The sequence below is a fragment of the Equus caballus genome, chromosome 2 (assembly GCF_041296265.1).
Source record: "Equus caballus isolate H_3958 breed thoroughbred chromosome 2, TB-T2T, whole genome shotgun sequence".
Lineage (NCBI taxonomy): Eukaryota > Metazoa > Chordata > Mammalia > Perissodactyla > Equidae > Equus > Equus caballus.
In genome coordinates, this window is record NC_091685.1 from 84,535,433 (window position 1) to 84,550,272 (window position 14,840).

The 14,840-nt window shown below is 36.1% G+C and overlaps 1 protein-coding gene across 2 annotated transcripts in view; it reads left to right on the forward strand.

The window, feature by feature from the left end:
• The window catches only part of MAP9 (microtubule associated protein 9), a 37,590-nt gene extending 24,712 nt beyond the window's left edge, over window positions 1–12,878 (forward strand). For both annotated transcript variants that reach the window (XM_014737978.3, XM_023636403.2), the window contains exons 11-14: window positions 624–785; window positions 912–1,057; window positions 1,238–1,370; window positions 8,528–12,878. In XM_014737978.3, coding sequence (XP_014593464.3) covers window positions 624–785; window positions 912–1,057; window positions 1,238–1,370; window positions 8,528–8,650 — 564 coding nt within the window. In that variant the 3' untranslated portion in view covers window positions 8,651–12,878. The remainder of the gene's footprint in view (window positions 1–623; window positions 786–911; window positions 1,058–1,237; window positions 1,371–8,527) is intronic.
• The last annotated feature ends 1,962 nt before the right edge of the window (window positions 12,879–14,840 follow it).

Genomic DNA, 14,840 nt, shown 5'->3' on the forward strand with positions numbered 1-14,840 from the left:
TTGTAAAGCAAACATAGGATATTATGGGATTAGATTGAAGTAAGTAAAGTAATAACATACTCACCCTCACCTACATATTTTCCAGTCTGGCACACCTTTTCAACATTTGGGATGTGTTTGGTAAGAATTTCATGCTTTGATGGCCAAGAAAACTCAGGTTCAATGCAAAGAGCTACGACTTACTGAGGGACTTGGTCAATTTACCTTCCTCTGACATACTTTATAGGCCTGTAACTTTCCTCACGTTTTTCCTTTACTGAAATAGTTTATTATGAACATTTTACAGTACCGCTTAGCCTATTACAGTGTATTTTGCTAACATTTGTTTAGTACATTTCCAAAAAGAAAGTTGACTTTCTTCCCATGGATAGTAGTATATCAATATCTAGTAAGTGCTTTCAGAAAAGGACATTTGAAAATGGCAATGAATAATTCAGATAACATTTTTTATAAATTAACTGGTCTACACCATTCTAAATAAATTATCTGCCTTGAAACCTCATTTCTATATATGATGAGTCTCAAGGGAATTAAAGATAAATACATAGGTGTATATCAATATCTATCTATATTTGTCTAGCTATTTATAATACATATATCTGTTTATTACTTTTCCAAAATAGAAAAGAGCTGCTAAGAGAGAAGAAGCATTAGCATCATTTGAGGCCTGGAAGGCTATGAAAGAAAAGGAAGCAAAGAAAATAGCTGCAAAAAAAAGGCTTGAGGAAAAAAACAAGAAGAAAACTGAAGAAGAAAATGCAGTGAGAAGAGGAGAAGCCCTACAAGTATTCAACAGCTTTGAATGTCTTTCTTAATTATTTTTAAATACTTGGAATCTAAATTAGTGACTGTGTTTTCACTTATTTTGTAATGTTCACAGTAAATAAGAAAATCATTCTGAACTTTTTCAGGCTTTCGAAAGATGGAAAGAGAAAAAGATGGAATACCTTAAAGAGAAAAATAAAAAGGAGAAAGAATATGAAAGAGCAAAGAAACAGAAAGAAGAAGAAACTGTTGCTGAGAAAAGGAAAGATAACTTAACTGCTGTTGAAAAATGGTACTCCAAAATAGGGAATATTTTGAAAGATTTAAAATTAACAACACTTTAGGCTTTTGTAATATTTATTTACTTGAAATTTACTAATGCTTCTCAATCTTGTTATTGCAAAGATATATTAGGGAATCTGTATTATAAATTCTCCTTTAACTTCCCAGTTTTTTGTACTATCCTACATAGGAATGAAAAAAAGGAAGCTTTTTTCAAAGAAAAAGAAAAGGAGAAAATAAATGAGAAAAGAAAGGAAGAACTGAAAAGAGCCGAGAAAAAAGATAAAGATAAACAAGCTATTGATGAATATGAAAAATGGCTGGTAGGTATTATTTGTTAACACACTTGTGTCTTTTTAATGTATTTTTGGGGGATTTTTCTGTCCCTAATTCCAATTCTATTTGTCCTAGCCTACTGTCCATTTCTACCTGGAAGCTGTCTTGTTGAATTCATCCTTCCTACATATATCATATTTTCTTTACTTTCATCATTTCTATTAATGCTTCTACTATTCCTGAAAGTACTCAGGCTTAAAACTTCAGTCATAATATTCTTCCTCACCTGCATCCCCACATTTAGTCACTTACCTGTCATGTCCGTTCTTCCTCTTAACAATTCTCATATCTAAAAATCATAGAAAGCTGATAACTGTACCACTGTCACAGATTCGTTCCACCAGATCATTTTCGGTGGAACTTGGTCACGACACACACTAACAGTGAATTTAATGGTAAGAAAGTTATTCACTTTTTATTCTCTTTTGATCTTTCTGATGACCTCAAGGAGAAGGTCTTGTTTAGGTGCTTTTTAATGAAAGAAGGCAAGTATGAAGTTTGCAAGGAAAATATCTAGCTGGACTTTTTGTTTTTTTATGTTTTTTTGTTTGTTTCAGAGTACTTATATGTATACTTTTCATTGATGTCAAGCAAAATACTGCAGTTAACATATCACAGGTTTCAGCAGTCAAAAGTGTAAAATTTCTCCACAGGGTTTAGGATCCATTGGGGTTTCTTTCCAATAGGATTTATCAAACACTTTTTGAATTCATGCCAATCTGCTAGTTAAAAAATACTATCCAGGATATTTGTAGTTGCATTTCTCTTCTTAGGATCGAGGTTGAGCATCTTTTCATTTGTATAAGAGTTATTTTTTTTTCCTTTAAGCTGTCAATTCATGGAATTTGCACATTTTTCTATTGTTTTTTTTCTTACTGATGTTTAGAAGCTTGTTTATGTACTAGGGAAATTAGCCTATCTTTTCTGATATGGGCTACAAATTTTTTTCCCATTGTTTTGTTGGTCTCTCAGCTTTGCGTATAGTGTTTTATGCCATGAAGAGTTTTATTTTATTTTATGATGTCAAATTTATCAGTCTTGGGTTCTGACTTTCAGGCATAGTTGAAAAAACCTTCTCCATAACTTGAGGTTAAACGATGTCCTCCCATTTTTCTTCTAGTAACTTTATGGTTTTAATATCTTAACATTTGATCTACTTAGAATTTATCCTGATGTATGGTGGGAAATACGGTTCCAACTTTATTTTTTCCAAATACATCTTTTATAAAGTAGCTCATCTTTTCCCCACTGATTTCAGGTACTGCCTTTATTATATATACATTCCCAGATTTTGGGGTCTGCTTCTTGACTTTCTGTTCCATTGATCAGTCTCATTGTACATGTTCCAGTACCATGCTGTTTCGTGATATGTCTTCATATCTGTTTGGGTTAATCTTCCTTCATAGCTCTTCTTTCAAAGTATTTCTGACTATTACTGTTTACTTTTTCACATAAACTTTAGAATCAACAGTAGCTAGAGAGGCATATATATGGGACCCAAAACAGGCTATTTAAAGGTAGGATAAAAAGATGAAAGACTTAGGAATAAACTTAAGAAATGTGCAAGACCAATATGAAGAAAAGTATAGAACACCCCTGAAGGACACAAATGAAGACTTGAGAAAAATGGATCAAAACCGCTCTTGGATAAAACACTCGATCTTATAATGGTGCTATAAAGATGTCAATTCTCCCTGAAGTAATTTAAAAATTTAATGTAATCCTAATAAAATTACCAACAGAATTTATTGTTGTTTATGTGTTGACTTTGCTGCTGCCATATGCTAATTCCATGCAGAAAAATAGTAATAAAATAAGGGGATCCAAATGAGGAAAGTAGTATTTCATGATGATTTCTTAGATTTCTTTGGCGTGTCCGGCACGTGGGTCCTGCGAGTCGAGCAGGTGGTTCCGGCGTGCTCGGCAGGTGGTCCAGGCGTGTCCGGCAGGTGGTTCCAGTCTGTCCAGGACGTGGTTGCAGCGTGTCCGGCACGTGGTTCTGGTACGTCTGAGAGGTGGTTCCTGCATGCCCGGCAGGTGATTCCGGACTGTCCGCCAGGTGGTTCTCGCATAGCCAGCTGTTGATTTTGGCCTGTCCGGCAGATGGTTCCGGCGAGTCGAGCAGGTGGCTCCGGCGTGCTCGGCAGGTAGTTCCGGCATGTCTGGCAGGTGGTTCCGGTCTGTCCGGTAGGCGTTTCCGGCGTGTCCGGCACATGCTTCCGGCACGTCTGAGAGGTGGTTCCGGCATGCGCAGCAGGTGATTCCAGAGTGTCCGCCAGGTGGTTCTGGTGTACCCGGCAGGTGATTTTGGCGTGTCCGGCAGGTGTTTCAGGCGAGTCGAGCAGGAGGGTCCGGCATGCTCGGCAGGTGCTTCTGGCGTCTCCGTCACGTGGTTCTGGTGTGTCTGAGAGCTGGTTCCGGCATGTCCGGCAGATGATTCCAGAGTGTCCGCCCAGTGGTTCTGGCATACCCGGCAGGGGATTTTGGCGTGTCAGGTAGGTGGTTCCGGCGAGTAGAGCAGGTGGTTCCGGCGTGCTCGGCAGGTGGTTCAGGCGGGTCTGGCAGGTGGTTTCCGTGTGTTCGGGGTGTGGTTCCGGCATCTCATGCACACGGTTCTGGCACGTCTGAGATGTGGTTCCGGCCGGCCCGACAGGTGTTTCCGCAGTGTCCGCAAAGTGGTTCTGGCGTAGTTGGCAGGTGATTTTGGCATGACCGGCAGGTGGTTCCAGCAAGCCCGGCAGGTGATTTGTTCTAAGAAAAATGAAGTCTTCTAATATTAAGGAGACGTGTACTGACTCTGCTAGCATCACTTAGAGTAATTAAATGTAAATGTTTAAGTTTTCAGTTTTAATTTCACATACTCTTAAAAATGGAATAGAATTTCCTTAATGACTAAGTGACAGTTAGGTACATTATGTTTTATTATAGTGTTTAGTCACTTTTTCATTCTAAGCAATCTTCTGGAGAACAAAAATTTGTCAGACATAAGACGAAAATAGCTTGTTTCAATATGGAGTATCACCTCTACAAATATAGTGCTACCTATAAAAACATCCATATGCAACGTGTTACAGGTCTACTTCCCTTTTACCAATTTCTTGTTGGAATTCGTTTACAGATAGGATGGAAAAATACCCCTGTAAGAAAGTCTAATGACTTCAATTTTCATGTAAACTAATATCTCAAAATTTTGGTGGACAACCTAGCTTGTGTAGTGAGCATTTGATGAGTCATTGATTTGGGGGAAAGTTGTAGCCAAAGATCAGTAAGAGTCTCTTCTTCGTGCTGGTTCCCGGAGTAATTCAGAGTTAGCTTTAATAAGAAAATAAGTAAAATGTTCTGTCCCTGGGGCTGGCCCCGTGGCCGAGTGGTTAAGTTCGTGTGCTCCGCTGCAGGCGGCCCAGTGTTTCGTTGGTTCAAATCCTAGGTGTGGACATGGCTGCTCATCCAAGCACGCTGAGGCAGCGTCCCACATGCCACAACTAGAAGGACCCACAACGAAGAATATACAACTATATACTGGGGGGCTTTGGGGAGAAAAAGGAAAAAAATAAAATCTTAAAAAATAAAAAAATTAAAAAAAAGGTTCTGTTCCCAACAGAAGGACTTTTCAACAAGTTTCTTTTAATTCTTACCCCAAATAACATTATTAATCCATGTTAATTGATATTAAGGTTGATAATTAATTGTTTATTTCGTGTCCTTTTTTAGCACCTGCTTGTAAGATCAAACTTGTTTTTGAGTTCCTTTCCCCATGTTAAATAGAATGGACAGAAAGAGGTGTGTTCAGTTAGTTTCTGTGGACACAGCCTGGTCAGTGCTTTTCCCCCACCTAGCTAGAGAGTCTGCCTCTGTCTCAAATACTACAATGATGGACAATGATCCAATTACAGCTCTTATTTCCTCAATTAGGAAATTTGAAAGGAGGCCCCCTCTTTGCTTTGTAAGAGTAGCAACCATGCAAACATTCTCATGACATGGAGCAAAATGTTAAGACAGAAAAAAAATCTCATACTTCTCTTCACTCCTTTTGTTGTATGTGAAGCATTGTATGCTAATGGAAACCTTGCATTGTCAAAGTCTCCTTGTGACATTGATCAATGCTGTGTATGTACTGATGAAAGAAGCACAGACACCTAATAATTTACCAGAATACCACCCCTCCCAAGTCATCCAGCCTGCAGAGGCAGGGCTGTCCAAGATTTCCTGATACTGCTGCTCTTTGAGGATTATGAGGAAATCACCAATACGAGGTAACCACACCACTCTATCGTTTTAGCAGAGACTTAAAGAAATGAAGAGATAATCCAAGCTGCAGGATGGAAAGGCCAAATGCTATTAAAGTTTCAAGTATTCTAGATTAACGTTCAGATTTCATATGAGTCCTCAGATACTCATTTCTTTGAAGGGAGTATGTACAGGGGAAGAAAATGGTTTGAAATTCACCTGGTATAATAAAAGTATGAGAATTTGGAAGATAATATTTTCAAAATAATATGAAGCAAGACTGTTCCTATCAAACAATAAAATATGAACTTAACCATCTCACACTCTGTGAATCAGAATTCTTCTACCCTCCTGCATTATTCACATCATGTCCCAGGATACGTTATCTTAAATAAAAATAACCCCTCTCAATTCCTTCTTTCTCTCCAGATATGGTCTCACATTTTGCTGCTCTTTTTATAGCTAAACTAGAAAGTTTTGCTTATACTTTCTTGGTTCTCCATATCCTTTTCATCCTCAACGCACTACAGTCTTGTCTCTTTCCCACAACTATACTTTGAAAGTTATGGTTTTGTCAGGGCTTCTAGCCAATCAAATGTATTCTTTTCTACTCTTTTTCTCGACTTCTGAGCATTCTGCACAGTTGACTCCCTTCTGCTTGCAACTGTCTTTTCCTCTGGCTGTCATATTCCCGCAGCCTCTCTCTCACCCCTCTCCCTTCCTTCTCTGAATCACTTGTCGACGTCTCTTCTTTTACCTGTGTTCTAAATGTTGCCGTGGCCTGCAAGGCTCCATATAATCTTACTCATCTACCGTTTTGGTCTCCCGTGGTACTCCTCTTCCATCTCCCACCAGATTATAGTCACACTCTTGTTTCCTCTCACATCCCAAGATTTTTCCACTTGTCAGAGCCCTCCACACTGTTCTCTCTGCTTGAAATGCTCTCTCCTCAGTGCATATCATGAGGGGCTTCTCTTACCCATCATGTCTCACTTTAAAGTGGCTTTCCCTGAGTCCACTTTTCTTTGAAAGTAAGTACTCCCTTTTATTCGTTATCAATCACAACAGTTTGTTTATATGTTTCATAGCGATTCACACAATTTAAAATTATCTGTTATTTATTTACTTTTTTATCAACTGTCCATTTTGAAAGTTCCCTAAGGGACAGGGACTGTATCAGTGTGTTTGGGTTTTATAATCACCTTATGCATGGCGCCCACTATGCTGCTGGACCCAGAGTGGGATCTCAGCTCATAACAGACGGATGAGTAAACAGAAATTGAAACAGTATAGTATCAGTAGAATAATAGACCCACAGGACACCTCGGGACCAATTACAAGTAAGGATGTGTTATATAATAAAGTAACACAAATTAATGGGTGCAAGGAAATAACAGTTGGGATTATTTGTGTGACATTAGGACATAAAATCACCTCAAAGAATTACCCTCAGCTATAGAAACTCCAGAAAAATTAAAGCATTAAATATAAAATGCCAAGCAATGGAAGAACCAAACGAAAATATTAAACTTAATATTTATCAAATCTCATGAGGATGAGATGCTATTCTAACCTAGAAGTGCTATAAGAAATAAAGGAAAAGATGAATAGATATTGAATTTAAAATCACTCATATAGCAAAATAAAAAGTCAGTGTAGGCGGTGGTTGGAGGGTGAATTCCTGTAGCCTCTTTGGAGAATAAATCATCATTGTCCAGCGACGTTGAACATATGCATACCCTACAAACCGGGAATTTCACTCCTAGGCATGTACATGAAGGGGAAATCTTGGCCTTTAAGCACAAGGAGTCACACAGGGATGTTTATAGCGACATTGTCTTTGTGTGGGGAAAAAAATGTGAATATCAGGTCTTCAACAAAAAAAAAAAGATTAATAAATTGTGGTATGTTGATATGCTGGAATTCAGTACATCAGTAAGCTAGAGCTACAGATCCATATAGATGGATGTTAGAAATATGATGATGACAAACGTTACAAGGAATATATAGCATGATACATTTTAGTACGAATTCTGAAAACCTGCAAAACAAAATTATTTGTGGTTTGAGGATGAATACATGTGTAGCTAAAGTATTAAGAGATGCACTGCAATGATAAGCATCAACTTCAGAGTAATGGCTACCTCAGTAGGGTGGAGAGAGGAAGGTGCGATGAGAGAGTGGACGCGGAGCTTCCAAAGTGTTGGCGATATTTTATTTCATAAGTCAGACAGCGGGTGCACAGGTTTTCATTACATTACTCTTTGAACAGTTGTCTAGGCTGAAATATTTAATTTTATTCTTAAAATTAAGGGCTAAAAGTAATATAGATAAAATGTTTCCTGCAAAAATAATATTTATTGTATGAAAATACTCAAATTGCTAAAAAGTAAAAGCACTCATACACATACAGTTAGATGAGCCAAATAATTGAGCAAAAACTTCACAAAAAGGCGAAAGTAATGAAAATGTGCTCAAGCTCAATAATAAGCAAAGAAACAGGAAGCTGAATTTTCAACTATTTGCAAAAGAATTTGTAGTATCCCGTGCTGCTGTGGCATGTTCAAGCTTTGCATTCAGTAAATTCTGAGAATGTGTTCTCAGAAAGTTGTCACTAACTTCTAATAATTATTTTTGTTGCAGTGTGGAATTATAGGTCTTTTGTTTCTATTTTACATAATTATTTTAAAATATCACTTTTAATATTGACAAAATTAAGCAGTGCATTAATACCTGTTGGTAGTATACTTGGTAATTAGCCATATTCCCTAGCTGCTGTTCCTTTATAACCAATTAAACTAGGAAATGACATTTAAATATCCTCTAATAGATTATTTTATTCTTCAGCATGCAACTTAATTTGAAAATAATGTTCATATATGTATATAAATTTATAGTTTTCTATTTTTCTCTTTAGGAAAAGAAGGAAAGGCAGGAAAGAATTGAACGGAAACAAAAGAAACGTCATTCCTTTCTTGAAAATGAGGCACTTCCCCCGTGGAGCCCTCCAAGCAGAACTGTGTTCTCAAAAGTGTTTTGATAATTCCAATTCTTACGTTTAGTTATTTATCAATTTGCCAATTTTAGCCATAGGTTTAAAACTATTCATTTAATTATTTACCGTTAGAGGAGTCTATTTTAATTAAATGCCAACTACTTCTGCTCACAGTGAAAAAGATGCTTTGGAGTTTAATCACTGAAAGCATTTTTTGAACTGTAGATAAACTGCCTCAAATGAAAAGCTAATAATCAGATTGCTCTTACCATTAATATATAACCTTTATCATGTCCTGATAATTCTTACAGTTGGATGATCCATGATCACTTTCACTAAGCTGTGCATGTTATTTAAGTATGTTTATTCCCAATAATAAAAAGGAAACCATCTAGGTACCATAATTATAGAAATAATTGAATTGGGGAGTAATTATGCATCTAGCTTCAGGTTTTAAAATGAATAGTTGCTGGGGAGTATGCATGTATATTTCTTCTAAAACAGATCTTTAGCTCAAAGCAGTTACATTTGCACTGTGAAAGATAGAATTTTGGTCAATTGAGGCAGTAGTTCAGTAGAACTCTAATTGTAGAGGCATTTTATTTAAGAATTTGCCTTACATTTTATATATGAGTATATTTTATCTGTTCCAGGCTTACGTGACAATCATAGGCACTATATAATGAGCAGACCTCTGAAATTTGTCTTTCTAAATTGTCTCACTTTATTATTTCAGTGATACCAAAAGATATCCTTTTCATGATAGTAATATACTTACGCATTAGTCAAGGTCATTATCACTATTATTATTTTGCAGACTAAAGCCATAAATAGGTGATAAAGGCAATTTTTGTCTTCTTAATTAATCCAGAGTCTTATAGCTTATATTTAGAAGACAATTGTATGGGAAGGTAATTTGTAGACATTATCCAAAGAATCTTCATTTATTTGTTTGATCTCTGCATGTCCTTGTATTAATGGGACTCATACTTGAACTGGTCAGCTAGTTTAGCACAGACCAAACGTGGGCTTTCGGAGTAAAACAGTTACTTTAACCAATGCTGCAATGCAATGATGGATGAGAATACACAGTCACTATTAAGCATCTCTTGTATCCTCTCTGCTGGATCTTTACAAGTGTTATTTCTCGTCTTTACAACAACTATTCAGGGCAGGTGTTATTAGCCTCATTTTGCGGTTAAAAATACTGAGACTCAGAGAAATCAAATAACTTGCCACATATTTAGCATGTGACTGAGTCGAGATTAGAACTGATTAAGTCTGTCTCCCTCCAGAATCCATATGTGCATTTTCATGTTCTCATGTGGCCTCAGAGAATTGTAAGTTCTGTCCAGACCTCTGTGTTATATCAACCTTACAAACGTATTTTACCTCCCAGATCCTAAAGTCATGTTTTCTATCTGGAGATTATCTGTCCCTTAAGAGATAGCCATTTGTGGGGCCAGCCCACTGGCGTAGTGGTTAAGTTCATGCTCTGTGTCAGTGACCAGGGGTTCGCAGGTTCAGATCTCGGGTTCAGACCTGTGCACCACTCATCAAGCCACGATGTGGCGGCATCCCACATAAAATAGAGGAAGATTGGCACAGATGTTAGCTCAGTGACAGTCTTCCTCACCAAAAGGAAAAAAAAAAGAAATAGCCTTTGTTATTAGAGATGGTGAACCTTATGAGATCTAAAAAATGAAAAAAGAATTTATACTATTTAAGGAGCTAGTCATACAGTTTGTATCCAGTATCAGAATGTCAGAAAACCCAGGAGGTCATGAAACAGAGGCTTTGAGATGGTCGCTCAGGAGGTTTCACGCTGAAATTAACCTTCTTGCTGCAGTGTGTATGCAAGAAAGTTGTCATGGATCACTTTGTAAGATCACCTTAGTGCTATAGATAAATAATAGAAATTTCATAAATGAAACTAGAAGCCTTTCCATGTTGCCGACACTAGAATACTTCATGAAATTGTAATTATTACCAACAATACGTATTATCAGCAAGGGATTTAGGGCCTCTCTTATTCATCCGTGTGTCCCCCATAGCGCCAAGCACAATGCTGATTGTATCCGATTAGCTATTCAGAGCTAAAAAGACATTTTCAAATTCCAGGGAAGTAAAAGGAAAAATGGAAGAAAGTACTACTACTTTTAGGGATGTAAGATCATAAATTTCACAGTAAATATTTACCTAAACTTCTGATCATTTTCTTCTACATTATTGTATTTAGTGGCTTACCATTATCACTTCTTACTTGTGAGAATTGAGTGAGATTAGCTAATTAATGTAAAGCATATGGCATATAGTAATGACTTGATAAATGTTCATTGTTTTCACTTATTTACCACCATAAGCCCTACATTTCCTCACTTTCATGTGTGTGAAAAAAGGTAAACATAGATGGGGTTGATGATGGGGTTATTTGATGTTACACATTTTTAGCATACGAGAAGAAATCTCTGCTTTTCTGGCCCGTCTAGGCTGCAGCACTCAGAAGAGAATAGAGAGGTTGCCTGTATTAGAGACTTCTTGAAAAGAAGTCTAAACACTTATTTCTTAGCATTGCTTTTGAGAAAGGATGAAAAGGGAATTTGAGGTGTTTGCAAAGACCCAACAAGTCATTTCCCTCAAATGGGTATTTTTGTCTTACTATGATAAGTAGTATTTTATTTCCTGTTTACAGCAACCTGTGCTGCTTTAATTATGTAATTGAATGAAATCTCTTCCCCTTTGGCAGGGAAACTGAGTTTTGAGAGCTGGGTGACAATACAGTACTGTTCACTTTCTGGGATCCAAAGGGGAGAATCAAGCCTGATAATATTCTCTGAATCTATTTCTCTGTTTAAGGGCTATGATTTCCCCATATTTCCTTAAAATGTATGAAATATCAATATAGACATTTGTTCTTTAAGTTGTCATTAATTTATAGTATGAGGGAATTTTAATTCAAATTGAGGACACTAAAAACCTATAGATTTTCAGATTTAACTTCTAGTTTTGTAAATTGTATTGAACTTGAAGAATGCTGACACTTCAAAGTAAAGGAAATAGTAATTTAATGAATATTTTATTACTGAAAAGAACAATTTCTCTAGAAATTTAAATATTAATACCAAAAAAATTAATTTTATACAGAATTTAAGTTCCATAATAACCAAGAAAATAGTAGTGTTACATAAATGAAAAGAAACTGTGGCATTTTAGATCAAAAGAAGATTGAAGTTTTCTTAATGAAAGAAAATAAGAAATGTTCAGGGATAACAACATTCCAGTGGTTTGTATCGCATCACATTTGAAAATGTGAGTAGTTTACTCATTGTTTTAAATAGCGCTAATCTGCTATTTTTCACTGTTGCCAAAGCAGGACCTGATAGTTGTTCGCAGTTGTATGTACCTCAAAGTGATAGAACGCTGCATCAGAAAGGAATTTTAATAATTTAACAAACCTGCCCCAAACTCTGTTTTTAGTTGAAGAAACTGATTTCCAAAGCCTTTGACTTGCTCAAGCTCAGACACGACTTAGCATCAGAAATCGAGAATGAGAACTCAAGCATCGGGCATCCCCGTTGTGCTCTGCCCACCATCCACAAATGTGATAATCTGATAAAACTTTCACCCGGCTCTTGTAACTGTGGTCATTATTGACTTCAGCTGATTTTTATCCTCTCAGATGTTCCCTTATTCTCCCACTGACTTCTCTATAACTGTCCACGGATCTAAGCTGGTTGGGCACCTACTCTCCTACTTAAGGTGTGGGGAAATACTCAAGTTTCTTAAATCCTGAGTCATGGGCTAAAATACAGTAGAAAAATGGAATTTCACAAAATGGGAGAAATTGCATGTTAGTCAAAATAGTTTCCAAGAATAAAGTAGTACAGGAAATAAATTTCCCTGATTCAATCTTGGCTCTGATTTCAACAGTGTTATATTAAAAAGTATTTAAACCCATACGCTTCCATTCTACACAAAGCAAAGATGTTACAAGCTTTCCTGCTTCCTAGGTACGTTGACAAAATAGTAAATGCTATGTAAATGCTTAACTGGAGACTTCTCTGAATTCTTTTTACTTTAAAATGTCATGTGATTCGATTATTTTGAAACATATATGTTACATGTAATTGTATAATGTGAACTTGTGTGAACTAAATTCTTGGAATTGAATTTAGGATGTTTTAAGAATTATTCAAGGAGATATACTTAATGTCTGCTTTTTAGTAGCATATTTTCATGTAATGCTTAATTAAAGTGAACCATTCAGGATTCATTGGGTGAAGTTATTTATTGACTGCCAAAATTTCATTTCATAATGATAGGAAATGTGGTATGAATTTTATTTGTAGGCTAAAGATGAAATAATCATATTTTGTTGATATACCTTTTAGTAGAAATGACTGAAAATTTAAATATAAAACTTTTTTTTTGCCTAGAACAGTACACAGATTACAAAGGTAATGTAATTATATAACAATCAAATAATTAGAAAATGCAAATAGCAAAAATTACCTGCCCTGTCATCTCCCAAAGACAATCACAGTTAATGTATTATGTACTCTTCCAGTTTTTAGTTTCCAGTGCATGTTTCCCTGAAGCTCAAATTCAGCTGGGAGTGAAAAGGATAGAGATACAGTTCACTCTGTCTCCCTCTATTTTTCTCTCTGTCTCTCTGTCTCTGTGTCTCTGTCTCTGTCTCTCCCATGCTACCTATATGTGTGTGTGCATACATGTGTATATGATGTATATATAAAATACAAACGTGCATATATACATATATTCAAACATATATATTTTTATTCTTTAAAATAAAAATGAGATCAAACTACATGTTTGGTAACCAGATTTCCCACTCAACAATATATGTTGAACATATTTTCATGTTATTATACCTTTCTAATAATCTTTGATGCTGAAACTAACCTATTTTTGGGCAGTTTGTTTCCTTACAAATGTTTACTATAGTAAGTAACAATACATTCATCATCCTTGTAGTCAGTATGCTTGTTTTAAGATGTGAGGAACCTCATTAAATCTCAAAAATGAAAAAAGAATTCATAATATTTAAGGAGTTAGTCACAGTAACTCATAACTAACTAACTAACAGTCTTGTATCTAGTATTAGAATGTCAGAAAACCTAGCAGGTTATGGAGCGTAGGCTGTGAGATAGTCCCTCAGCAGGTTTCACACTTTGAGGATTAACCTTCTTGCTACAGTGTGTGTGCAAGAGAAGAAAGAGGTCGTGGATCACTTTGTAAGATCACATTAGTGCCATAGATAAATAAGGGAAATTTCATAAATAAAACTAGAAACCTTTTTAAGTTGCCAGAACTACAAGACATGGAATGGGAGTCATTTAACGGGCATAGAATTTCAGTTTTGCAAGATGAAAAGAGTTCTGGAGATTGACTGCACAACAGTGTCAATGTACTTCACACTACTGAACAGTACCCTTAAAAATGGTTACGATGGTAACTTTTGTCTTATGTATATTTTACCACAATTTAAAAAAATTGCACAGCAAAACAAACAAAAATGCTTACTCATTCATCTATAGGAGGGATACAGGGAAAACTTCTCCCTTAATTATAGAATATGTCTTTTCTTTTAGTCTGTCAGATCAATTTGCTCAGCTCAGACAGATGACTCATCTTTGATTCCGTTACAGTTGCTAGAAGAATCATATGCTAATGGCTTACACCTAGAGTGAATGTTGAGTAAGAAAGCAACAATTCAACTAAGGCTTTCAATAACTCTTCCTTTCAAATGTTTTTTTTCTTGGGTATTCTTGCCCACTTAATTTTTGAGATAAGCTTTAGAGTTCTTTTTAAGCTTTTAAAGCAAAATTATGGTTTTTAATAGAATTGCAGTAACCATGCACAATAAGAAAATCTGTTGGTTTGAAAAAGGTAGGATGAGACCACTCCCTTTCCAAAGGCTAAGTTCACTTATATTTTTGTATGTGTAGCAGTTTAACTTTTTAAAATAATTAACTCTGTGGTGGTCATGGATTCCCTTTGGGGGAAGTCTACTGTGAGCCCAACCCATCCTACACTCGCCCAGAGTAACTTAGTTACTCTCTTTTCTACGCTGTGTCCTCACCCCAAATAACTTATTGGATGCCTCAGCTTTGTAGGTGTATGTATGTATTTCCTCATTTTAAATAAGAGCTTTATGAGGACAAGAACTGTATTTTATACATCTTGATATTTCTAGTTTATCAGTGGGCTCTGG